Raw genomic sequence first — 25923 nt, 5'->3', positions numbered from 1 at the left:
AAATAATTATGTTGATATATATTTTTATGGCTTGTCCTGTTTAGCGTTTCAGTAGTTAATAAGAATATTGATGTGACAGTTAGTATAAATCCTGAGTAGTACTATAGTAAAATAGCATAAAGGTGAGACCAAACGTTTGCACAAACAAAAATTACTGCGTGATCTTTTTTCTTTTATATTTTTTCTTTTATAGTTTATTAAAAATGTGTAAATTGATGTGATTTTGTGGTGGATTAAAAAAGCCATTTAATAGAAGTTATATTTCGAAAATTTTTGTCATCAGTATTTTCTAATCGTGCTTTTATTCATCATAAATCATCGTTTTGTTGTACGTATGTAATGACGTCATGCAGGCTTCGCAGTCAATACCGGAAAAATCGAACTAGAAACGGAAGTGCAGCATGAGGAAAATTGTGTGTGAAGTTTACTTGTGTTGTCTCTGAAGGAACGACAAAAAAAACAGTGATTCGGTGGAGGGCGCATTCTGTTTTACATCTACAGCATATAGTTAGTCCTCTTGGACTAACCCTCTTCTTTCTCTGAGTGAGAACAGGAACAAAGTGTCAGGTAAAGTTGAATTAATCGGGATGCTAACGCTAGGTTAACTACCAAGCTTCTGGTACAGTGTTTCGCCACGTTTGTTTATGTATCTTGGTTTCCCCATAATACTCAGTAACGTTCGCTTCTGAACATAACCTTAGTTGTAGTTACTATGGAATTTACATGATCACAAAGTCAACTTAAACCCGTCTGTAATCGGATTTGAAAATAAACTAGCTATTGTTAGCTAGCTTTATATTTATGGTTCTGGGGCCAGTGACTGTTTTCCCTCTAACGCCATTTAATTCTGTATTTGGCTGTCTGACTTTTCAGCTTAGTTTTTCTTAATATATCAGTTATTTTGTTGGTATCAGGAAAAACCCGTTTCGTAATGGCTTATTACAAAAAGATAAAGCAGGTGACAGCTCTTAAGTCCCTGAAGCTAAAGGCCATCAAAGGTTCTTGCTACTTACACGTATACTTACATATATTAAGAATGTGATTCCTTGAATCCATCAAAATGAGCTTTGTTGCTTTGCCTTTTGTTAAATGAATCTTCATTTTTTACATCTTTCAAACAGGATGGATCCTGCTCTACTGAGAGAAAGGGAGCTTTTTAAGAAAAGGGCACTTTCCACCCCAACTGTAGAGAAGAGACAGGCTGCGTCAGACTCTGGATCACACAAAAAGAAGAAACCCAAAGTTGACAAGGAGAGCTCCTCTAGTTCCAAACTCAGTAGCGGTAGGTGAAGAATATTTTCTTGAAAAGGATGATGTTTAGTGCTGTAAACCACTTATTCTTGTTTATTAGTGTTTTAATGTCTCTTAATGTCAGTGCGCCCCAGGGTGGCTGTGGCTACAATGTAGCTTGCCATCACCAGTGCGTGAATGTGTGTGTGAATGGGTGGATGACTGGATGTGTAAAGCACTTTGGGGTCCTTAGGGACTAGTAAAAAGTGCTATACAAATACAGGCCATTTACTATTTAATGTCTCTATAGGTTCACATCACCACTAGCCTTTTCAGCTAGTGATGCTGAAAAGGCTAGCATCTGTAGATATATGTTGGCAAGTAGGAGATGCATCGACTGACTGGCCAGGGACTGGATTCTGCAGATTTCCAGTGCTTAGCCCCGGCCAGTGACTGGCCAGTCAGTCTCCCATATAACGGATTGTATAGCGGTGTAGGCAAATATTCACATGCACTCTCACAGCCTGACATGGTGTTAGTGTGGAAGCTTCTCATTGTGAGTGAAGAGACAAAGTTCACCAAAGTACACTGTAGGGCAGGGGTGGGCAACTCCAGGCCTCGAGGGCCGGTGTCCCTGCAGGTTTTAGATGTGTCCTTGAACCAACACAGCTGATTTAAATGGCTAAATTAGCTCCTCAACATGTCCTGAAGTTCTCCAGAGGCCTGGTAACGAACTCATCATGTGATTCAGGTGTGTTGACCTACGGTGAGATCTAAAAACTGCAGGACACCGGCCCTCGGGGCCTGGAATTGCCCACCCCTGCTGTAGGGGTACCAGCGAGAAAACCTTCATAAACAAGAAATCTAATTAGACATTTAAATATGAAAAGGGAATGTGGCTAACGCTAAAGTTTCACAAAGCTCAGAGCCAGACACAAATGAGCATCCTCAGTATGGCTTAAAGCAACTATGAGGGAAAATTATGGAGACGAGTGAATAAAAAAAAAAACTAAAAACGTTTTCTATTGATTATTTGAAGATCACCTTATTTTCTGTTGTTTCAGAAAATCCTGTAACTTAATACAGTTTGGGGAAAGAAACATTAATAATTTCTTTAATGGAAAACATATTTTTAAATGAAGAAAAGTAGATTTTTGTTTATCTGTGCCATTAATCACAGTTCTTAGAAAATCAGAATCTATTCGCAGCATAAGAGGCTTATTCTGTACAATATGATTGCTCATATTTGGACACCAAAACAATTTTCATAAAGACTTGATAGTAAATTGAGAATCCATGTGGTTAAAGTTGTGCATGTCAGTTTACTGTGATTCAACAAGATAACCAAGACACTGGAATAATACACTCTCCTGGTTGTTATTTCTAATAAGAAGGAACCTTACTTCACAGGTTAAATTGACCAGGTGACAATCTTTTCTCATTCTAAATCCTTAGCTTAAACCAAAAAACTAGAATTCTTACTGCTCAGTCAAATTTAGTTAAAAGAAAATTGGATTACAAGTGATACTTATGACATTTTTGCATTTAAAATGTTCTTTCAGATGAATTAAAGCAACACGCATAACTATATACAACATAAGAATTGCGAGCAGTGGCTCTTGGCATCCCTTCGAAATTTCAACGTCACTCCATATACTCTTGAAGAAAAAGCTACTTCTGTTAGCAGAAAAGTGAGTCAGCTTTTATTAGGCATTGTGTGGTAAGGCATGAAATTACACATAGTGCTCAATATGACATTTTACCGTACATCACTGTGCAGCATGCGAACTTGTCATGAGATAATGTTGCAGTGCTAAACATGTTGACAACACTGGCTTACAATTTACTGAAGAACACCAGCTTTATCCTAAGCAATGATTTCATCTGACTAGGCTTGATCAACAGATATTGTTGTCATAAGATTAGGACGGCAATTTCAGAAAAAGCATGTCCCGAAGAAGCTCACTGCATCCAGTAGGTCACAAAACGCTTAAAGCACTCACACAGTAGTTGTTTTTTCTGAACAGTTTTTTTTTAACACCCATATAGCAGGGTAAGAAAAAGCTTTTTTTTCAGTGTTTTTTGTTCTCCATGCAACTTAATAATCAGTTTCCAAAATAATCAAACTAAGAAAATGCCCATTTAATGCAACACATTCTGCCACAGCCTATATTAAAGTCCCCATGTCATGCCCCTTAACAAGCCCATGAATGTGTTTTAGTGTTGTACCAGGATAAGATTATTTACAGGGTTTCCTCCATGAAAACCGTTCGACCCAAAGGCAGAGTGTTCATTACAATTAAGCATTACACTTTATTGATGTAGCACTAGCCACCCACTATATGACATGGATAAAAGAGCTGAGCTGCTTGTACACCGGAAGGCAGAAGAGGAAGATTTGGAGACACAAGGAGTTTATTTCACGTGTATATCAGCAGAAAATAACTGAATAACAATTTGCCTCATTTATATATGATGAAGAGTAACCTTAAGAGATGCATCAGCTAACTATTGTCTTGGTGCTTAGGACTAGCTGGAGTCATCAGCTTAGACTTTGTGTGTCCCATGCTTGTAAAACACACAGACATGCATGTATTCGTTTTGTTATACTGTACACTGCTGCAGCACCTCTTTTACCCTTTGTTTTGCTCATGTCTCTTTCCATGTAATGTAAAGTAGAGCCGTAGTCTTTAGCTTGTTTTTGTCAGCCAGTGTTGCTTTTGTGAGGACCTAAGCTATGCAGAGGAGTGGGTGGAAAATGGCTTAAAAATAGTATATGGTTTATGGTAACAGGCTGTTTATGACTATTTTATCGAGATTATTTGCTTACACCTGAAAAAGAATATTATGTAAATGAGGACTGCTTTATTGGAAATTCTGCTGTATTAGAATACAATTTCTGTGAGCAAGAGATGAGTACAGAAGCTCTAGTTGTATTAGCACTAAACATAGGGGATTTTGTGTTGTTCTGGCAACATTCCCATAAAAATAAAGGCAATGTTTTCTCACGTTATTATCTTATCAAGTTATTTGAAATGGGCTTCAAACTGTAATTTAGCAAAGCTTTTACATCCACAAAATAGTAAAGTTGTAGGGAATAATTCAAAGGGCATAATATGGGCACTTTAAGTAGTGGAAATTTGTGTTTTTAAGCCATGTTATAAGTACTCAGGTGATCTTCTTTTCTTCTGGGAGTATTTCAGAAGTGAAATATGGCTTTCAGGGTCTACGGTAGGTGTGGATAGATGCATTTATATTGTTCAGTCACCAGCTTTCACCTCTAATTGTGAACAACTGAACTACTTTGGGTGTTTTGGGGCTTTTTTGGGAGTTCATTTTTGCAAACATCTTAGTCAGTAGTGTGGTCCTGTCCAACTGAGCAACGATATCCAAATTCCTATTATTCTTTTCTTCGTCCTTGCTGCCCCTATACCACCTCAGTGTGGGATTCTGGCTCCTTGCACATGCTACTCATAAGCTTGCTGCAGCTTCCCGGCCCTTCCTCCTGTAGCTGGTGGTGTGTTTTCCCTTTGGCGCAGCACCCACAGTCCAGCAGCTCATAGAGCACAGCCAACGCTGCCAAGGACAGGACGGTGAGAATAAAAAGAAGAAGGATGATGAAACAGGCCACATTCCAGCCATCATGAAATGGGTAGACTTCCTGGACCTGAAAGGAGACGAGGGACAGAGGGACTCCCTCTTCTCGCAGTGGGAGATTGTTTGGATGAACAGTAGCTGTGATGTTGGTCATGATTCCTGGTTGGAAACAATAAGACACAAGGAAAAAAAGCTTGTTAATGCTTATGACAGTGTTTGGGTCTTGGTTTTACTGCAGATCAAATTTCAAAATGAAAGCAGCAGTTGTAAAATTAGTGTTTTCATGGTGTGAGGCTGATTAAAAAATGACAGTAATGGGAGAATTTGTCTTCAGGGCATAACACGTTGTGATGCAGTGTTTTTAACCAGATGTGCCTGGCTCTATTCCAGGATTTTTTGAAGCATTTGCTCCTGATTATTATGATAATTAAAAACAAAACTAAAACTAATTATCTTTGTGATACTGATATTGAAAAAGGAACTGGTTCCACTCGAGACAGCAGACAGACAGGGAAACCCATTCACTCTCATAAAACTATCAAATACTCTTATAGGTAATTTGTTGTAATGAATGTAACGCTTCATTGTTATCAGTCACGCAGGGGATCATGTTGTAAAAAGATAAATTGCTTTGTATCTATGTAAACAAAACCTAGTCTACATCTGTCATTACAGACATATTTTTTTGTGTGAAATGAGAAGATGGTGTGTTATTAGAGCACAGGTTATATTGCAAAACACCAGAAACCCTACTGAGGCCATCTGCTCAGAACAAAAATAGCCTTAAAAGGCTGGTAATAAAGGCTGTGTAGAGAACTGTGCCATCTACGCTTGGTGTGCAGCTCTTTGGCCACAATGCCTGACACAAATGTAGTAAAGGAACTATAATAAAATAATGAACTTCAGAGATCCTTCAAGTGCACATTTGCCTCACTTCAGCTGTTCTTTCCCATTTTCAGCCAACACCTACCATTTTAAAATCCTCGGGGCACACTGTGGAGTGTCTCTGTCCACACAGCCATGCACAAAAGTGCACATACATGCTCTTAACACACACTTGTATGCAGCCAATCACAGACATTTGTGCATGAAATATTGAGGCAAAGGCAGATGACCCAGTTGTAGGAGAGGGGCGTAAGTGCATCTCTTTCCACCATCTCTTCCTTTAGAGACTTAATAAGGCTAAATGTGTGCACACACGTGCCATCATGCATAGACTTGTGTTTTTTAATATGACTTGTATGTGTGTTTATTTTAGTGGGTTTGTAACTTAAGTTTCAGGTGACCTGGGAACTTGAATGTGAAAAAGCTTAGTGGCTTGTCCTGGTGAGACATTCTCATTGGTTGCTTCATCTTAGTCTGAAATTCTCTTGACACCTGATGGAAGTGCATGTAAGAATAGAAATTGGACATTCAAAGTCCATGCAATGTGCAACAGTGTGCAATTGAGACTAGTCAAGGTAATTGTCATGTGAGATCACAGGCAGCACGTGACTGCTGGACAGGCTATCTCCTTTATTATGCTCTACATGTGAGGTAGGGCAGCTTTAAACAATGCCCTGACCAGATTCTCCCCACATTGTCTGGAAGTTGTGTGTACAGTATGGGTTTTGTGTTGTTTTCTTTTGCGTTGAATCAACTATTTTGATCTTGTTGTTACAAACCCAGCTCCTAATATCAGTTTCACCTCAACTCATTGGCTTGACAACAACCTCTTTTACTAATTTATACCCCCCTGTCACCCTCCTTTCTTTGGTCAGAGCAATTATACAGACAGGGACAGATTGGCTCCTGCATCTGTTACCACTCACCAAAACAGCCCCACCCCAGCCAGGCTCTGAAGGTGTTGTGGAACTGGAGGTTCCTCTCTACACAGTGGCTGTCTCTCACACACACACACACACACACACACACACACACACACACACACACACACACACACACACACACACTCCTAATGCCCCTGGCTGGCTGCTCACAGCACTCAGTCCCTCATTGATTTGTCTTGAGTCATGCATTTAAACAAACACATACATGATATCCATAAGTACACACAGACAGTTTCTGATGCTTGGTATTTAAGTGGGTAGAAAGCAGACAGATCCATGTATATTTAATCCACTGTTCGCTTATAGAGTCTAAATGTTGCAATTTTTCCCCAAAGATCTTAGCTCCCTGTTGTTGTGGTATAAATTACATTTTCCCCAGATAAACACCACATGTAGTGATTTGTAATTCCTACGCAAAAGGAACGGGCTGTGTAAATACATCCACTGCATTTAAAGATGCATGACTTCATCCTGCAAATATTAGAACACTCTAAAAAAATCCTCATATTCATATCTTCATAGTGAAAATCCAGTGCAGCCTGTAGCCTGTAGCTTAAATTTATATTGTGGATTATTATGATCTGTTGATGTCACGCACATTATTCAGAGGATGGTTTTCAGAAAAACATGCAGACTCACCTGTGTGTCTGGCTCAGTTTTTAGAAGATGCAAGCCGACAAATGTCTCTCCTCTTTTTGGTGCTCCACCTATCTCTTTCGTTTTCACTCTTTCCCTCCTCCACATTCACTCTTCGACCTGCTTTCCTCCTCAGTGCTCTCGTGCACTTTCAGTCGCTCTCCTCCACCGCCACTCCTTGCAGCTCTTCATGTCTCAGCTGAACAGCACAGAATTGTCTACATCATTGGCTCCTTTCTATTAGCCCTGCCTCTGCACCATTCGTTAGCTGGTCTGTCACAGTTTCACCGTCCTGCCTACTGTGCAGCTCAAAGCAACAGAAGCGCCCGCCTACACAATGAATCATTCATGAATCAGTGTCTGTTTTCAGCTTTGATTGGTGAATGCCGAGTCCAGACCTCAGTCAGTCTCTGAGGGGAGCAGCATTATTGGACTCCAGCAGAGAATAGGACCAGCTGGCCGGACTTCAAGTCAAACTAAATCAGATTGGCTTGATATATGACTTGTGTAGTATTTTAATGTTGCAAACAATTAAATCTGCCACATTTTTGCACTGCGTGACGTGTTTCTGTGTTACCCAAAATACATACCCTGCAGCTGTAAATACTCACCAGCTTCCTGGAGTGTTACTTTGTATCTGGAAGTAGTCCCCAGCAGATAAATTATTAAGTCTCGTATGAGTCAAGTTTGCTTAAAACCTGAATTAGCCTAATGAATTAACCTCAATGTCAATGTGTTCCTTTGACCTGTTTCAGATGATAGCATCCACAATAGGAACAAACGAAGGCTGACAGGAAAAATAGAGAGTGGCAAACAAATGCATTGTTTGCGTCTGTCTTTTCACTGAATGAATGCAATTAGGATTTTAATGACCTCATTAAACACTCGCTTTTATTTGACAGGAGCTGACATGACAGTAGTCAATTATCTGAAATACATTTTCAGCAAAGTGTTCTTGCACAAATATGTCAGTCCATATAGTTCTCAAATCTCACTGTGTACATTCAGTATTGCGATAATAAATTGGTTAAACTTAAACTTTTTTTTTTCTCCACAGAATCTAATGGCAGCTTCAACATTAAGGCGAGCTCTGGGTACAAGTTTGGTTGCCTGGCCAAGATAGTAAATTACATGAAGGTAATGAGGATTTTGGGGGGGCATTAAAAACATTTTTTTTTCAGCAGCACCAACACAAATATTAAGATTTTATCTTTTCACCAAACTCTTTAATAATAAAGCTTGACATTTGTCTATTGTAAAACATGAGTGAGTCAGTTGTGCCCGCTGGGTTAACATTTGGTCCCCAGTCTTTCTTTTGGTATGTTAACAGCTTGTTTATCATGCTGTGGCTCTGCAAACAGGCAGCCAGGCCTTGTCACACTAGCGGTTTGACTCATTCCTGAAGAACTCACACTCAGATAGACAGATTTTCCTGTTAAATGTGTGCATTTTTTGTGCCACCTGTTGAATCCACAGTTCTAAATCCTGTAAAATTACTGTAGATGTTTGCCTAAAATCCTCTCCATAGTGCAGAAAATAAGAGGGCTGTGAATATTGTTTGTGTGTGTGTGTGTGTGTGTGTGTGTGTGTGTGTTTACCTAATGTCTGCTTTTCTGTCCTTAATCTCTCAGACGAGGCACCAGAATGGGGACACGCACTTCCTGACCTTAGATGAGATTCTCGATGAGACCAAACTTCTTGACATAAGGATGAATCAGAAACAGTGGCTCATGAATGAGGTGCTTTCCTGCTATTTTCAATTCTACACCTCTATCTTTTATTGTCAGTAGTACTGAGGACAATTGCGTTTCTTCTGAGCAATTTCGTTTAAGAGTCTCACCTTAAATCTACACAATACTTGTTTTTTTCCCCTCAAGCTAATTTGTAAGTTATTCTCATCCAAACATATTCAGTATGTTGCAAAAGAAAAAAGCCATTGAAAGTAAGTAATGAGACATTAAGCTGATAATACATTGTATGCAATTAAGTCATCTTTTTACATTGGAAGCCTAACTTACCGAAGAAGAAAAAGCTACTGTACTATTTATTTAGTCTTTTCAAGAATATTTCAAAGCAAGGTGTAGGTTTTTATTATATTTTGTTTTTTATTGGAGAGGGGTTATATATAATCTTGTGCTTTACTTTCACCTGCCAATCTCAGGCCTTGGTCAGCAATCCAAAAATTGAAGTCCGGGATGGAACCTATGGCTTCAAGCCTAAATACAACCTGAAGGACAAGAAAGCCTTACTGAGGCTGCTGGATAAACACGACCAGCTGGGCCTGGGAGGAGTCTTACTAGAAGATGTAGAGGAAGGGCTACCCAATTCAGCCAAGGCCATCAAGGTATTAAACATTATTCAGTTTTTAGTGAAGCATGTATCACCACTAAGATGCCACTCGCGTGATGAGCGAACACTGTGGCAACTACACAATTAAAGCATGGAAAAGACCTCTCGTGTGATCGTTCACAGGCTTTGGGGGATCAGATCATCTTTGTCACAAGACCAGACAAGAAAAAGATCTTGTTCTACAATGACAAGCATTGCCAGTTTGCGGTAGATGAAGGTGAGTATTGGTATATTGGTATTGGTCTATCTGTAAATTGTTTGGTGACATGGCTTCCTCTTTCTCTGTGTATCCGTCTTTGACCTAAACTGACTATTATGCATGCTATGCATACCCAGTTGGCCCTCACTCTGCATTTATTTCATGTAAGAATTTTCACAAGTGTGAAATTATCACCATAGAGATTAAAAAAATGGATGTATCTTATAAGTCATAAGCTAGTGAATTGTCTGAATACCTGCATTCTAACTGAATGCCACCAGATGGCGATAGCTGTGGTTGCAAAAAGACTCAAACTCTGTGAACATTTTCTTGTTGTTTATGGATTCAGTCATACTATGACTAAATTTTAATCATATTTAATCAAAAAAGTATATTTTGTAAATCTTGGTCAAACTATATTTCAAAACGGAGGATTATCCTTGGTACACTTGGTACATCCTTGGTAAACCCCACACTCATTGGCTAACCACTTGAGTGACCAACAACCAAGGTCCAGAAATTCTCAAGGCTACATGCTTCAAACTGGTGGGCAATGTCACAATAGCTACGTTTATGCTATCAATTTTGACTTGGGTAAGTTGTTAGAATTAACATCAACATCAAGGAAGTCTTCATCATACATTTCCGCGAGTTAGAACTGGAACATTCATAATGATCTGAATTTCTGTCCTCTGATGTTACTTGTGGTCCATGTTGGGGGTACACCATGTTTTATGTTGCCTTTGTCTGCAAAATTAAGCAATAATGTTTTTGCCAAATTTCAGTGCTATTTGGAGAGGTGCAGCATGTGCAAAGCGAAATCTAATTTGGCTTTGGCGAAGATTCAGACAAATTTACTTTAACTGTGAAATGAAATGTTTGTTGTATTAGAGCTATATCAGAAGTGTTTTGTAAAACTCACATTGTGCATTTCATTCAGGTCTGTGACTTGTTTGGTTAGTTAAGATTATGTGTCCGGCTCTTCAAGTGTAGCTGCTTTCAATATCAGAATTTCAGAAGCTGTGGAGGAGTGTTCCAGTTGACTCTATAGATGAGGAGAAGATTGAAGAGTACCTGAAGAAACAAGGCATTTCCTCCATGCAAGAAACAGGACCAAAGAAAGTGGTCAGTGTCTTTTTTATATATAGATAGATAGATAGATAGATAGATAGATATATGTGATTTCTTTGATTTACATTCTCTCAAATAGAAAGAAATAGGAAAGTCTTTAATATGCAGTTCTTAGGATTATACCTGTTCGAGGAAATGAATGAGAGCTGATTATGTTTCTGTGCTCCTCACAGTTACCAATTCAAAAGAGAAAGAAGCAAGCCGGAAACAGGAAGAGACACTTCAAGACTCACAACAACCATTTGGCTGGATTACTGGAGGATTACTCAGATGGCGTGCCTGTAAAGAAGTGAAATATATTCATTCAGTCCCATATGTAACACAGAAATGCATGGGGATGGTTATTCTAGGCTCACTATAACATAAAGGCTGCTGATGAATGTTATTTTGAAAAAATTAGCTGTTTTTTTTCCTTTTTCTTTGCATTCCTCTCAACAATCTCTTGTTTTACGTTACATGGAGTCAGTAGTTGCTGTGTTGTGGAAACCTTTTGAGTATAAATCAGTGAAGGACATGAATACTTGGATCATTAGGATAGCCGGCGGCCTCATCAATTAAAGGGGAAACCACAACTTTACTGTTAAAGTAAATAAGGTTGAATTGTGTAGCTTTCTTTCATATTGTTTGTGTGTTTGTATATATTTAGTATAGTGTGTGGAAGGTTTTTATTTGAATGGTTAGCAACGGTTATGCTTTTGTAATAACTGCGAAAAACAGCCTTGTGTTGTGCAGTGTATCGCATCACACTGAAAACTCATCCAGCAGGAAATGTCTTCAGCTTTGTGGAACTTAAAATATTTAAATGCGTTTTACTTTGCAACACCGTAACAGTGGTTTAAAAAATATTAGAATTTTTGAACCAACTTAAATAAATTACATTGCTACACAAAACTGCTTTGATTAGATCAATAAGTTGCCATTTTAAGTGTCAACATTGTGTTTAAAAAAGTCAACATTTGAATCCATCTAAATAGTTAAAATGTTTAATTTATTGTTAGTGTAAATTCTTTATCAGAATGGCAGAAATTACCTTCTACAACTTAATGATAAAAATACTGGTAACTGCCATCATAAGAAATGAGCAAATGCAGTACAACTTGTGTACCTTATAAGTTAATCGTAAAAAACAAAAGGTACATCGGCATAGCAGGAGAAAGATGAGAAGCTTAATCTTCTGTTGCAGATCAGAGTAGAAAATATCAGAATTGAAGAGCAAAAACAGGGTAGGTACATAAGTATATACATTCATGCTTTCTTCCAGCGGGATCTAGTTAAACATTGATGTTCTCTGCATTTCAATTTCAAAAAGTAAAGTTTTAGCTAGCAGTATGGCTTGCTTTAACAGTTTTCTTCAAATGGTGGTAGTTTGGCAAGATCTTCATCAGAAAGTCGAGCTGAAGAGTCTGTGGCTGAAATGAGATAACAGACATGATGATGAGCACAATGCACAAAAGTTTTCTCTGCACACAAACTTAAACAAGTGGGCATGTATGAAAATCTTACATAAAAACATTAAATATGAAATATAACTTCAGTGTTTTCTTGGTGAATGTGACAGAAATGAGAGAAACTGAATATTTTACACATTTTCAGACAGTCTGTTGATGCTGAGTTTTTGCCCGTGGTATTACTGTGTTTCTCAGCTCTAATGCTGAATGCTTAAAAAAAATTACTTGCATCATAAATGTGAACCGAATCCACATGAAACTCAAGTGTGGCTCATGTAGCATTTGTCTTGCACTTTTACAAAATGCTCAGAGTTGTAAAATATTAAAAATTTTCTATATAGATCCCAGATACAAGTTGGAGGGAGAATTAGTTCTAAAAATCTGAATCTAATAAAACAGATTTTTAGTTTCATCAGGAAAACGTACATTTGATTGGCCCACTTGGAAGCTCAAAATATAATGCTTTGATATTCAATTTGCAATGCTAATGCTACATCTATTTCTACACCGACGATGTTTTCCAGTCACAGATCTCCATACCTGGGGTCTCTCAGTCTGCACCCGCCTCATACATCCAGATCCGTAGATAACTGTGTTCTCGGGTATGACCTCACAGGTGTTGACCTGACAGAAGGCTCCAATTATACAGCCACTGGTGAGGATTACATTCCTGCCAACATCCGCTAGACAACAAAAAAAGATATTTGGTAACATGAGTGACTTCATTGAAATTATACAGATTTGAACACTCACTGTGAAAGCCAAAGAAACGGAAGCAATAGCCCACCTTTAGATTCAATCACATTGTTGTCTCCAATTTTTAAAGCTTGTGATACTGTTTTGTTGTCAGTTGAGGCAAAACATGATTTTTTTCACAAAGATTTATGTTATAATTTAAAAAATCATATATGGAGCAGTACTGGCCAGATTAAACAAAAGGATACCGCAGCCAACTTCAAAGACGTTGTTGATACCGATGGTCATGGTTTTTGGTTCCACCTCAGAATCAGGTGTAATATTTTCTGGGTAACTGTGGGGAAGATCACACAAGCTCGCATGTAAGAACAGTGACAGATCACCAGAGATGCTCAACGATGGTTAAGCTAGTGGAAAACATGGTACACTGAGGCCTTAGATAACCTGTTAATGATCAAAGCTTGCTCTTCAATCAAGTTGCCTTCTCCGATGACAATGGGTCCTGCCTCAGCAATGATGCGAGCTTTTGGGTGGACCACGGTCCTGCCGCCTGAAACAGAGGTGCAGCAAGTAATCAAGAAAAGTGATGTCAGCCATTCAACTCCTGCCTTGGGACTGATCTGCTGTGAGAGAAAAGCAAGTTTTCTGAACTTTGTTACGATTACTGGGCATAGTCTTACCTATGGTAACGTCTCCTCGGATTTCGCTTTCAACACAAACCACGGCTCCAGCTGCTATCTTGACACTGCAACAGAAACGAGAAATGTTTTTGTACATGCTAGCTAACGCTGCTAGCTAGCTACTTCATTGAGCTGTCTTAACTGGCCACATCAGCATCTTCAGTTCGCTGTAACTAATTTTTCTTTACTTCTATTATTTATTCTAATGGATTTTATGCTTAGCTACGCCACTAAGAGTCATCTACGCAATAATGTACACATTACCTCTTCTGAGCATTTTGTTTGTCTGCCATTGTGAACGATGAAGTCCGATGGGAGGCACCGTTGATCCACTCGGTCATCGATTTAGAGTCCTTGACGTTTCAGCGTACGTACCATGCGTAAAGGGGGAAAAAACAACAACAAAAAACCCAAACTTATTTATGTGTAATTTTTTTTTATAGTTTATTTTTTCTCTCTGTTGAAAGTGTTTCCTGGCTTATGGAGTTTTCAGATTGTGGAAATGTGTACAGATCTCCATATATTTAGACAGACAATATCTAATTTTCATATTTAAACATAAAATGTAGGAACAATTTCAATGTTTCTTGTTACAGCTTTACTTTTCTTTTTTCACACAATTCAGGGATTTGATCACATTTTATTGACATTTATTACAAAAAAAAACACTGAAAACAAATGTGATAAGATCAGGAATTATATACTAATTTCTGATCGTGTCCATCTTGGTTATTCCCAATGAAAATCTCAGCATCTTTAGCTCTTCCACCTTTATCTCAGCCTCCTGTATTTTTGTCAGTGCCACCGTCTCCAAACATACACCATGCTACCTGCTCACATAGATCACAATATCATCTCCAAACACCATAGTCCACAGAGACTCCAGCCTGGCCTCATCTATCAGCCCATCACCACTGCAAACAAAAAGGGGTTCAGAGCCGATCCTTAATGTAGTCCCACCCCCACCCGGAAGCCACCTGTCATTCCTACGGCATACCTCATCACTTTCTCGCTATCCTCATACATGTCCTGCACCATCCTCACATATTTCTCTCTGGCACTCCTTACTTCCTAATGCAGTGCCAGTTTTATTGGGAATACTGTGTCTCATTCGACTTCAGTGCCGATCACAAACATGAATATGTGCAATAACCATTCCATTACCTAACAATTACTGGGGTAGTAGAACAGGTATGGTACTTTGGCCCTTCTCGCTCCCACTAGAGTGCCAAAACAAGGACACAGATCGGAAGTAACCTTTGCTATGGCAAAAAGGAAGCTTAAGAAAAACAATACATATCACTCGTCTTCAGTAGCATCGGTGAAACCAAAGAGCCAGAAAGAAATGGCACAAACGGAGAAAAGTGCCACTTTTGCCCTTGCTGCTGTTGCTTTGGTCGTGGCTGTTTGCGTGGCACCACTAGCAGCTGAAATATCTTCGTGTAAGTATCCTGAACTGAAATAAGTAAAAGCAGGAGACTACTACCAGGTTAGCAAGCTAGCGAGCCAGCTAATGTTTAGCAGTGTTTTACACCAACTCCAGTATTTGTTGAAATTATATTACAGCAGCAGTGGTTGTGACTTTTTTGACGATAGCTGAAGGTTTACCCCAACAAACACGTGGTTTAAATGTTTAATTATTAACCTGCTATCGAGCGGCTAACTGTAAAACGGTATCAACCGAAAACAGCTGATAATGGAGAAGTGAGCTTCAGAGGTTTGAACTTCCCTCTCGGTGGTAAATTAGGGATTAATGCAGCATGTGACCACTGGCTCTATCACATGCTTTCTCCCTCCAGACGCTACCTTTAGCTTTCTAGCTGTAGCTTGCTGTCAAACTGGGCTTCTTCGCTACCGCACACTGGTATGGAGTAGGTTTGTGGTCCTTAGCATCGGCTGTGGTCGATAGATTTGAGACAAATTACAGAAAGATGGCTTCTTGTGTCGCCTATTAAAACGAAAAGCATCACGATCACCCGTTATTAGTTCTCTGACTTGTTTGATAACATTGGTGCAGCCAGGAAAGATGAGATTATTTTGCGCATGTGCATTTTGATCGAATAATAACCAGCGTAATGGCATGCACACTGTTATGGTTTTCTGATGATTTTAATTACAAGAACAGCGGCTTGGGTGGGGTCACCAATAGAAAACCGTAGACTGTAGCATCGTCTGCACATTGTACCTTCATATGCAGAAAACTGATGTGTTGCTGGGTTTCAACTGATCTGCACAATGCCTGCTGTGCTTTCTTACTCACTCTAGCTGATATACATCATCATAAGCACCTGTCCCTGAAGATGGATGAGGCACAGCTGACGGTCAACAATGAGTTGTCATATGAGGTGCAGGTGTCTTGGATGTCACAGCGCTGCTACCAGGTGGGCTTACAGATATTTCCCCTTATTTGATTCTGTTTCTGTGTGGTTTAAGTTCAATAATGTTCTAATCTTGGCTTCTGCTCTCTCGCCTGTTAGTGTTTGTACCAGCAGCTTGGGGTGGTACCTGCAGGGCTTGGCCCTGGTCAGCCCAGTTCAGTAAACTTTGTTGTAAGCACACAGCATGAAATAACAGTGCAGATCAACAGCACACCTATCGAGCTGGAGCTCTGCAAGTATGTCTACGAATACGGTCGTGTTTCCAACTTACAAAAAGAACGACACTCTGGTTATATAAAATTAAGGATCAGTGTTTGGCTCATTTGTTGATGACATACATTTCTTTTCCTTGTTTTTTTTTTTTTTAATTCACAGAATTCCTTTCCACTTTGGCGAGCATGGTAACTACTCTCTGTGGGTGAAAACCCTTAACGCATCTTTTGGAGTCAACTGCTCTGTAGTTACTGATAAGGACCCTGTGAATAGCTACATACGTGAGTGTCTCACACAGAGAAAAATATTTTATTTTAACTAATAATTAATATACATTTAATTAATATCTCTCCGCACAGCAATCTTGGTTGCTTTTCTTATCTATGCTCTCCTGGCCTTGGTGTTTGCCATTGGAAAAAAGGTTTGGGGGTAAGCCTGATTTTTGTTTTGATGTTCATTCAGTAAATTTCAATATAAAGAAGTAGATATTTTTTTTGAATGATTTGAAAATGTTGAGAATAAGCACTGCAGATGCATTAGAAAGAGATGCACTGTGCCTTTGTGGAGGTATCCTGTGGAAAGAGGAGGAAGTCAGTAGAGGCGAGACAGAAAATGTGTCTTTTCCATTGTTGAGCCATTATCAGCAGAGATAGTGAAGGTAGATGAGTTTAAATATCTGGAATCAACCATCTAGCAATTAGAAACTGCATAAGAGAGGTGAAGAAGAGAGTATGGACAGGGTGGAGTGGGCGGAGACAAGTGTCAGGAATGATTGCTAACTGAAACATAGCAACAAGAGTGAAAGGGAAGATTTACAAGATGACAGTTAGACCTGCTATGATGTATGGTTTGGAGAGGGTGACACTGACACAAAGACAGAGTTGAAGATGATCAGATTTTCAATGGAAGCGACTGTGATGGACACGATGTTTAGAAATGATTAAATCAGAGGGACAGCTCAGGCTGAGTGTTTTAAAAACAAAGTTAGAGAGGCAAGGCTGAGAGTGTTTGTGCAGAGGAGGGATTGTGGATATTTGTGATGCTGAATGATGTTTCCAGGCAGGAAGAGAAGCTTCATGGATGTAGTGAAAGAGGAGATGCAGAGGAGGATGCTAGGAACAGGGTGAGATGCAGGCAGATGATCCATTGTGGCGACCTTTAAAGGGAACAGCTGAAAGAGGAAGAAGAACATTTTTCCAGTCTTGTGTCTCTCTCTGAAGCACAGTCTCGAGAGTCAACTGAGCTTGTTTGTACTCCAAAAATAACCCTCAATCAAGATCTTGATTGTTTCTTGTCCAGGCTTGATGCGGTAAGAGGTCTGGTCCTCCGACTTGGGAGTTCCATGGAAACAGAGAGACTCATCAATTCTGTGAGTATTTTGCAATCATTTAGCTTCGTTTAATGATGAGTGCTTTAGTGACAATGAAATGAGAACTCGGATAGTCTTAATATGATTTTATTAATATAGCAGATTTACAGTTACTGATCTGCTTCTATCCTGTGTGTTTTTGTCTTAATAATAAATCAGGTGATAAATCTATACTTCCAGTAGAATTATGTTAATATCCAGCTTTGATTTCATCATCCAGGAACTGGGCCCCACTCGGGTAGTGCCGCCAGTCACTGATAATATCCTCCCTCCCCCGCTAACGAGCAGCAAGAGGCTTCGATCTTTGGATACATTCAGAGGGTAGCTTCCTGACCCCATCCTCACTCTTGTGCCTCCAGCTTAGTGTCCTCATTGTCTTATTTGTCATTATACTGTATCACATGTTTTATTTTTATTACAGTGTGGTAGGTGACACTGGATTTGTCCCTTATTAATCAACCACTACCGGCAGTATTAAATCTACATCCAGTGCTTTGATGTTTTCATATTTTGGCCTATTTTTATTCATCAATTAATAGAAATAAACATTTACTCCTAGCTTGATGCTTTGCAGTAAATGTGGCATTTTCTGTGTTTCTGTCAGTATCTCCTTGGTCATTATGGTGTTCGTGAACTATGGAGGGGGGCGATACTGGTTCTTCAGACACGAAAGCTGGAATGGTAAGCCCAGTGTGGTTTCTTTGTTTAGTGTTTTTTGAGCCATGCTGCAGTTTCCTCATTATTCACAGATCTTTGCAACTCTCCTTGGTATTTGCAATGTTGTCGATTTTAAACCAGGCCTTCCCTGTTTCTCATCTTGCAGGCCTTACTGTTGCCGACCTAGTCTTCCCTTGGTAAGCTTAATTTAAAGATTCTTATAAAAAGTTGTCCTATATGCAGTTGGATTGTCTTTATTTGTACTCACACGTTAATATAAATATGCAGTATTTATATTAATGTGTATTTTTATTTAGTAATAGTGACAGAATTATCTTCAGAAGGATTACAGGGACCATTAACAAATTCTGGTCCAGTTATATAGTGGAATGTGCACAAGAAATAAAGGGTGTTTTCTTTAAAGTGGTCACTAGACTAAAAGGGGCTTAAAAATTGTATAAAAAAGGAAAATCAAACAGAATGAATAAAAGAAATAGAAATAATAAAATTCCATTTCTTCCCTCAGCAAAGCTTTGAGTAGATAATTGTAGAACCAGCACTCATTTTGTCCCTTCTTCCTCCAGGTTTGTGTTCATAATGGGCACATCCATCGCACTCTCGATCAATGCCTTGCTGCGTGCAGGCGCGACCCGTTGCTCGTTGCTCAGAAAAGCTGTGTGGCGGAGCTTGCAGCTCTTCATCATTGGTGTCCTAGTCATCAACCCAAACTACTGCCAGGGAGCATGTAAGTATGAACTCCGTCTTTACAGCAGTACTCCAAGCTCTTTAGGTGGATGATTAAACCATATACTATAATACTGTTTCAAACTTTGAACTTATGTGGTTATTTATTTTCATTTGCATTTTTATTGCGTGTTTACATCTTCTCCACAGTGGCTTGGGAAAACTTGCGGATCCCGGGTGTGTTGCAGCGCCTCGCCTGGTCATATCTGGTCGTAGCTTGCTTGGATTTATTGGTGGCCAGAGGACAACTTGACGTCATCACAGTGGTCAGCCTTGTTTTTGTTTTTTTTAAATCTTCATTGTTTAACAGTCTGTGTTGTTTTATACTAAATATGTTTGTGTTAAATTTGTGTTTAAGGAAAGGAGATGTGTTTAATGGAGTGGGTTTTATTTTCCAGGATGCGTGGTGGTCCCCAGCTATTGATTTCTTGCTGTATTGGCCAGCCTGGCTGTGTGTGATTCTTCTAGAAGTCCTCTGGCTCTTCCTCACATTTCTTCTTCCTGTGCCAGACTGCCCAACGTAAGTCAAAGACAGTCAGGTGTAGTGCTTCATTATGTTGTGTAAGTTTTTGCAATAATTGAACTTTTAGCAGTAAGCGCTAATAAAATGGAATTTCTAACCTTGCTCTTGGTGCAGTGCTACATTAACAACACTGACTACACCCATTTCTTTGGTACAGAGGTTATCTGGGTCCAGGTGGGATTGGGGACATGGGCCTGTATGTGAACTGCACCGGTGGAGCAGCTGGTTTCATTGACCGCTTGCTTCTGGGAGAAAAGCACATGTACCAGAATCCATCATCAAGGGTTTGTAACCACCAAAACGTCCCAAATATAGCTTCATGATAGTCTTTTTGTAACTTGAAATGTTAAGGTTGTTTTTATGTGTCAGATTTCTCTCCGATGGGCACGTACACACTTGCTAACCCCAATAATGCAAACACTGATAGATTGCGTCTGATGTTGATAAAAATCAATCGTACATTTTATTTCAGGTGATTTATGCAACTCGTATACCGTATGATCCAGAAGGTGTTCTTGGCAGCATCAACTCTATCCTCATGGCCTTTCTGGGATTACAGGTTTGTAATTTATATTTGTCTGGGGTTGGCCTCCTTTTGTTTCTTGCTTATTCACATAAAGATATAAAACTGTTGGAAAAGTTAAAGGAAGTAAATGGTTGGCTTTCATTCTTTTTGTATTTTAATTGTCCTCAGGCAGGGAAAATAATCTTGCACTACAGAGAACGCCCCAAAAGTATAATGTCGAGGTTCCTCATATGGGGTCTTTCACTGGTAAGCACATTGTTACTTTTATATTATGGGAACTGAGCATACATCAGTTGTTTATTGCTGATTGTATTAAAAATGAGTCATTGCATTGCAAAGTCTGAATAATTTGGCTTTCCTCAAGCATCTATTTTTATATATATATGTATATATTAGGGGTGCAACAATACACAAAATTCACGGTTCGGTTCGATACTTTGGTGTCACGGTTCGATATTTTTTCGATACAAAAAAATGTTCATGCCTTTTTAATTTGTCATTTATTAAAATTATATATTTTAACTCAAAAGTACAGTTTTTAAATTTAATGTTGCTGAAACAACAAAATAATAAAAAAATAAATAAATCTATCAGATCGAGAAATCACTCATCTTTGGAAGAGAGTTTATTACAGAGAAATGGCTCTTTCCAAAATAAAAGCTATGCTATACGCTTCTTCTGGGCTATATTCTCAGCAGCATATTAAACATATCAGGTCCCCATAATGAGAATCATGTGCTAACGGCTGTCTAAATGACTCGGGTAAAGTTTGTAGCATGCGTGCTTCTTGTTTTTGTCTGCTTCCACTTGTCTTTGCACTAGGATGATGTCGGCGTAAATGTGCAGTCATATTCGTTGTGTTCCCACTAGTGCTGTCAGCGTTAATCTCGTTACACTAACGCCATAACGCGGCAAATCTCCGTTAACGAGTTACAGCGGATCGCCCCGTGCGTGAGGCTGGACGGCGTCAACATCTTAACGAGCTAACTGCGCTAACGCACTAGTTCCCACCAGTTGCCATGTTGCAACGAGCTTAACTTATGTCTTGCTAGCTTGCGCTGCGCTCAGTGGATCTGCACTCGACAGTGCAGCCTAGGCGGAGTAGTCGAACACAGATCCACTGAGCGCTCAACACAGACAGCATCGTCAGAAGAAAAGTTGATAAAATAAATTAAAAATTTTGTATTGTTCAATACATATGCGTACCGAACCGAAAGCACTGTATCGAACGGTTCAATATCGATAACGAGTATTGTTGCACCCCTAGTATATATATATATATATATATATAAAAAATGTATGTGTGTGTATATCTAAGACAGGGGTCCCCAATCCCAGTCCACGAGGGCCGGTGTCCCTGCAGGTTTTAGATCTCACCCTGGGCCAACACACGTGAATCACATGATTAGTTCATTACCAGGCCTCTGGAGAACTTCAAGACATGTTGAGAAGGTAATTTATCCATTTAAATCAGCTGTGTTGGATCAAGGACACATCTAAAACCTGCAGGGACACCGGCCCTCGTGGACTGGGATTGGGGACCCCTGATCTAAGATCATTTTTGCCTCCATGATTGAATAATAAAATGTCTTCTGTCATTCAGGGTGTCATATCAGCATTTCTAACCAAATGTTCCACAGACCGGGGTTTCATTCCTGTCAACAAGAACTTGTGGTAAGGGCCATGTTTTATTTATATCTACAGTTAGAACTACATTTACTCAAGGACTGGGCACTTTGGGAAATTCTAATTGAATATTTCGGAAACTGCTGCAAAATAAGCAGCACTAGTAATGTTTTTAAGTTTGGCAAACGTTAGATTTTATAGTCTTTTCCCACTTAAAATGCGTAAAATATTTTATACAGATGTAATAGAATACCTAATGTCACATAATTTGTGTTATGACTAGGTTTTCCACATTTGCTCTCCACTCCAGTATCTTACGTTCTCACAACTTTGTGGCCACAGGATTGTGAAATCAGACAAAAGAGAAGTTGTAGAATATCTCATAAAAAATGGAAACCAATCAAATATACAGCAATACCCTTGGCAAATATTTAAAGTGGTCTATCAAGCCAATATAGAGTTTATTTATATAGCCCAAAATCACCTTAGACATAACGGGCTGTACCAGTAAAACTCATGCATAAATAGTTATAAACATCGAGATTACACACCCTCTGACATGCATAGTAACATTAGAGAGTTAAACATTAAAGGTATTAAAGATATCCAGGAGTACATAAACTGAATGAAAAACGGCATGTTTTTAGATGTGATTTGAAATTCAAAAAGCTGGCAGACCTTCAGCTGGTGCAGTGCAGATAAATATCTTTTTTTTCCCCCTTGTTTTTAAGTCCTGTCCTGTCTGGCCAATTTTGCAATCAGAATTATGATCTGAATCCACTGTTGCGCCAAGAACATTTTGTTTTTCCCAGATCAGCTCAATAAATCATCTACAGGATCCTCTTGTTCAGGGTTTCTGTTTATTTCTTCATTTGTATTCGTGTTATTTCATTTATTACATTATATGTTTTATACAGTATGACAATGACTAAGGTTGGACAGGCAGGTGGGAAACAAATGGGGGGAGACATAATAAAAGGATGGAGTACAAATAGCCTTTGTCATAAAATGAGGGTGGAAAGCTGCAATAACCACCCCCAGGAGCCAGAGGCAGACAGAGATGGACATTGACACAAGCACCCCGATGCTGAACAGCATATAAATGTTTTTTAAAAAATGTCTTAATGTTTCACTTCTAGGTCTCTTTCTTACGTGACAACACTGGCCTGCTTTGCCTTTGTGCTCCTAATGCTGGTCTACTACATAGTGGATGTAAATAAGTGGTGGTCAGGGGCACCTTTCTACTATCCTGGTGAGCATTAGAATCACACAAAAGCTTAATAGACAGTTTTTGCCTAAGACAGCTTTTGATTGCACAGTTACAGTTGTACTTTTGGGGTTTGATGTGAATGTGGAAGTCTGCTCTGTCACAGTGTGAATTAGTATGGTCTGTCTTGTAATTCAAATAAAATCTACCAAATATTTATTTTCCCTTCTTGTGTAGCCATTGTATCTTCTACTTCACTCTCTCTCGTGTGTTTCATTAAGGTATGAACTCCATACTTGTGTACGTGGGCCACGAAGTGTTTGAAGACTACTTTCCCTTCCGCTGGCGCATGTCCAACAGCCAATCCCATGCTGAGCATCTCATTCAGAACCTTGTGGCCACTTCCTGTTGGGTCATCATCTCCTATTTGCTTTACAAAAAGAAGATTTTCTGGAAAATTTAAACAGAGGACAGCAAAAGCACAGGACATTGTTTACATCATAGATGCTGGAGACACAACAAGAATGCATTTAGTTGGACACAGAATGCAGATTAATTATGTCAAGGTTATATCATAATTATATGAATCTCTGTCTCTGATCATGTATGGGGTTTCTTTCATCACATAGCTATTCTGTTAGGTTATTTCCCCTTTCTTTCTTTTTACATTTTTTTTTTTTATTTCTGTTATGGCCTTACGGGACCATAAAGGGTTTCATCAGTTATGCACCAGCAAAGTTATCCTTAGTGACTCAGGAAAAAAGAGTTGAAGAATAGTTTGGATTGTAAATACACCACCTTTAATGTGTAGTAGTGTACACATTCACCTACAAAGCAAAAGATCCCTGGTTGAATCACGGCAGGAGACACAAGTATAATGGGGGTTGCATAAGGAAGGGCATCCAGTGTAAAAATGTGCCAAATCAAATATGCGGAGCTACTACTATGGTAACCTCTTGTGAATAAGGAAGCAGCCGAAAGTAGCTTTAAATAAACTATTTTTGTTATACCAGCGCATCTTAAATGGCAGAGTATTTAAGCAGGGTGTTGCAGTATTTCAGGCCCTATTGACTTCTCTGTTGTCATGTGAAGTGCTGTGGTGTTACCCTGAAGGCTGATGTTAGGTTTTTGGGGTTTTTTTGCTTTTTAAGGTGGACACTGAAGGCAAAACATTTACCAACAATTCGCTGTAATCTTTTAAAAAAAAATTTCCCGCTCTACATTTTAAGATGGAATTGGTGTTCAAATGAGGGGGATATAAGTAGATGTTTCCTATATCCCTTACCCCCACCCAGCACGTAGTGTCTGTGCTGCTCAGAGCGTAGCACTATAGCTAAAATGGAAGTGCTCATGTTCATCGCTCCATTCTGTTTTGCGAGTATAATGAATGACTGCTGGCTTCACTGTGCTCCCATTTTATGTACATCTCACAATCGATGTGGGTAACTGAGCAACCAAACAAACAAACATCAGAAAGACACGAGGAAACAAACCTCCAAACCTGTTCTCTCTCATTTCCATTTCTCTATTACATTTTAAGATGACCTGTCAGATTAAATAAGCTGCAAATGTTCAGGGGAGTTAAAGGAGGGCATGTTAGCAATGTTATGCATTTGGTTTCATGTGAAAGCAACACGGGTTGTTTTTTTTTTGTTTTTTTTAGGTCTTCAAAAAACAGAAGTCACAGTGCTGCTATATTTTTTTGTGTGTTAGTGTTACATATGCATTTTTTTAATCATCTTTAGTTTAACAACCCCCAAATTTTTTGCTGCTGTTCTGCCAAATGTGTTTTTTTCCTTACACAGTTATCTGAAAAAGCACCATAAATATATTTGATGGAGTCTTATCATAAGACTGTTCCCATTACTCCCACCGTACTGGGTAAGTGTGCTTGCTGTTATGATTGGCAGTTGATAAAACATTTACCACTTGTTTTTGCAGAATCATCTGTTCAGTCTATAGAATATCCAGATGCTGTGGATATTATTTTTTGGGGGGGACTGCTAGTGCTGTCACCATTTCTATTTCATGACATTTACTTTGGTAAACTTTCATCTGTCTAATTTTTTTTATATACACTATTTGAAAATACATTTATATAATAAAAATCTATATTTAAAAAAATAGATTGATTTCCTATAATGTGATAATTTCTGTATTATATGTAAAAGAATTCTAAACAAAGAAATGTCATATGGGGGATTGTGTAGCAACACAGTGACGTGTGACAAAGGAAAAACCACATGCCACACATGCCACTAGAGCAGCTTTAATGCTACAGGTCCTGAAACTCTACTCTTCCAAACAGATATTCCCTCATTTGGTGTTACAGTGATGATGAGGAGGAGAGGAATCTTTCTAAGATGGCCATTTTTACCCCTCAGCTGTAAAAGGCTGATGGGGTATTGTCATTGGGTGAGCAGGCAGGTGATGTGGACACCCAAGTTTATGAATGTGACAGCTCAATAACCAGGTGAACGTATGACTTTTAAACAGATTAAATCTTGCACAGGTTTGAATCCCAGTGACATTGACCTCAAATTCAGAGGTCAGCTTTTTTGAAAATCATTTGGGATTTTCAAATTTATACCACATGTGCATTAATAGGAGGATGAGGGTGCTAGTATTTGTTTTAATACCTGATTCTCTTTATTTCAATAGTGGTAAAAAGTCAACAAGTAATTGGTACAATGATGTATTTATTTGAAGTGTGGCCTCTTCCTAAAAGAAGAAGTAGACCTAAACAAGGGCAGTAACGGAGCAATTGAATGGGTTCAGCACTGAGGTCTGTGTGGTTGTCTTGATCTATGAAACAGATAATAAACTGGACTGGGTTAAAAACACCATTGCACTCTACGGAAAGCGCCAGAGTCTTCTCTATTTTC

The 25923-nt window shown here is 39.0% G+C and overlaps 4 protein-coding genes across 8 annotated transcripts; 2 read left to right on the top strand and 2 right to left on the bottom strand.

Moving 5' to 3' along the window:
• Positions 1-367: 367 nt before the first annotated feature.
• Positions 368-12495, top strand: gtf2e2 (general transcription factor IIE, polypeptide 2, beta). 2 transcript variants are annotated; one of them, XM_003452188.5, is made up of 8 exons: positions 368-567; positions 1122-1282; positions 8350-8429; positions 8924-9031; positions 9454-9636; positions 9765-9858; positions 10850-10965; positions 11145-12495. In XM_003452188.5, exons 2-8 carry the CDS (start codon positions 1123-1125, stop codon positions 11262-11264), a joined length of 861 nt encoding a protein of 286 aa, XP_003452236.2. In that variant the 5' UTR covers positions 368-567; position 1122; the 3' UTR covers positions 11265-12495. The 2 variants fall into 2 exon arrangements, with proteins under 2 accessions (XP_003452236.2, XP_005456878.1); XM_005456821.4 differs by lacking the exon at positions 368-567 and adding an exon at positions 834-998.
• On the bottom strand, positions 2906-7593 carry smim18 (small integral membrane protein 18). Its single transcript, XM_005456820.4, has 2 exons — positions 7296-7593; positions 2906-4986 (listed from the first exon to the last, which is right to left on the bottom strand). The coding sequence occupies exon 2, from the start codon at positions 4979-4981 to the stop codon at positions 4658-4660; it is 324 nt and encodes a 107-aa protein (XP_005456877.1). The 5' UTR covers positions 4982-4986; positions 7296-7593; the 3' UTR covers positions 2906-4657.
• Positions 11592-14680, bottom strand: LOC100697008 (dynactin subunit 6). Its single transcript, XM_005456823.4, has 8 exons — positions 14634-14680; positions 14060-14148; positions 13796-13860; positions 13560-13665; positions 13364-13449; positions 13207-13254; positions 12960-13102; positions 11592-12380 (listed from the first exon to the last, which is right to left on the bottom strand). Exons 1-8 carry the CDS (start codon positions 14661-14663, stop codon positions 12288-12290), a joined length of 660 nt encoding a protein of 219 aa, XP_005456880.1. The 5' UTR covers positions 14664-14680; the 3' UTR covers positions 11592-12287.
• Positions 13887-24957, top strand: hgsnat (heparan-alpha-glucosaminide N-acetyltransferase). 4 transcript variants are annotated; one of them, XM_005456822.4, is made up of 18 exons: positions 14972-15237; positions 16061-16176; positions 16273-16409; positions 16549-16667; positions 16746-16815; positions 17686-17755; positions 17976-18076; positions 18360-18436; positions 18579-18609; positions 18997-19157; positions 19307-19422; positions 19555-19676; positions 19837-19963; positions 20152-20238; positions 20374-20451; positions 21809-21879; positions 22971-23083; positions 23320-24957. In XM_005456822.4, the coding sequence occupies exons 1-18, from the start codon at positions 15060-15062 to the stop codon at positions 23499-23501; spliced, it is 1956 nt and encodes a 651-aa protein (XP_005456879.1). In that variant the 5' UTR covers positions 14972-15059; the 3' UTR covers positions 23502-24957. The 4 variants fall into 4 exon arrangements, with proteins under 4 accessions (XP_025763602.1, XP_025763600.1, XP_005456879.1 ...); XM_025907817.1 differs by lacking the exon at positions 14972-15237 and adding an exon at positions 13887-13964 and having other exon boundaries at positions 20152-20451; XM_025907815.1 differs by having other exon boundaries at positions 14971-15237; positions 20152-20451.
• Positions 24958-25923: the final 966 nt, after the last annotated feature.

This window comes from Oreochromis niloticus, linkage group LG6 (genome assembly GCF_001858045.2).
Source record: "Oreochromis niloticus isolate F11D_XX linkage group LG6, O_niloticus_UMD_NMBU, whole genome shotgun sequence".
Classification (NCBI taxonomy): Eukaryota; Metazoa; Chordata; class Actinopteri; order Cichliformes; family Cichlidae; genus Oreochromis; species Oreochromis niloticus.
This window is presented reverse-complemented; position numbering and strand designations above follow the sequence as displayed.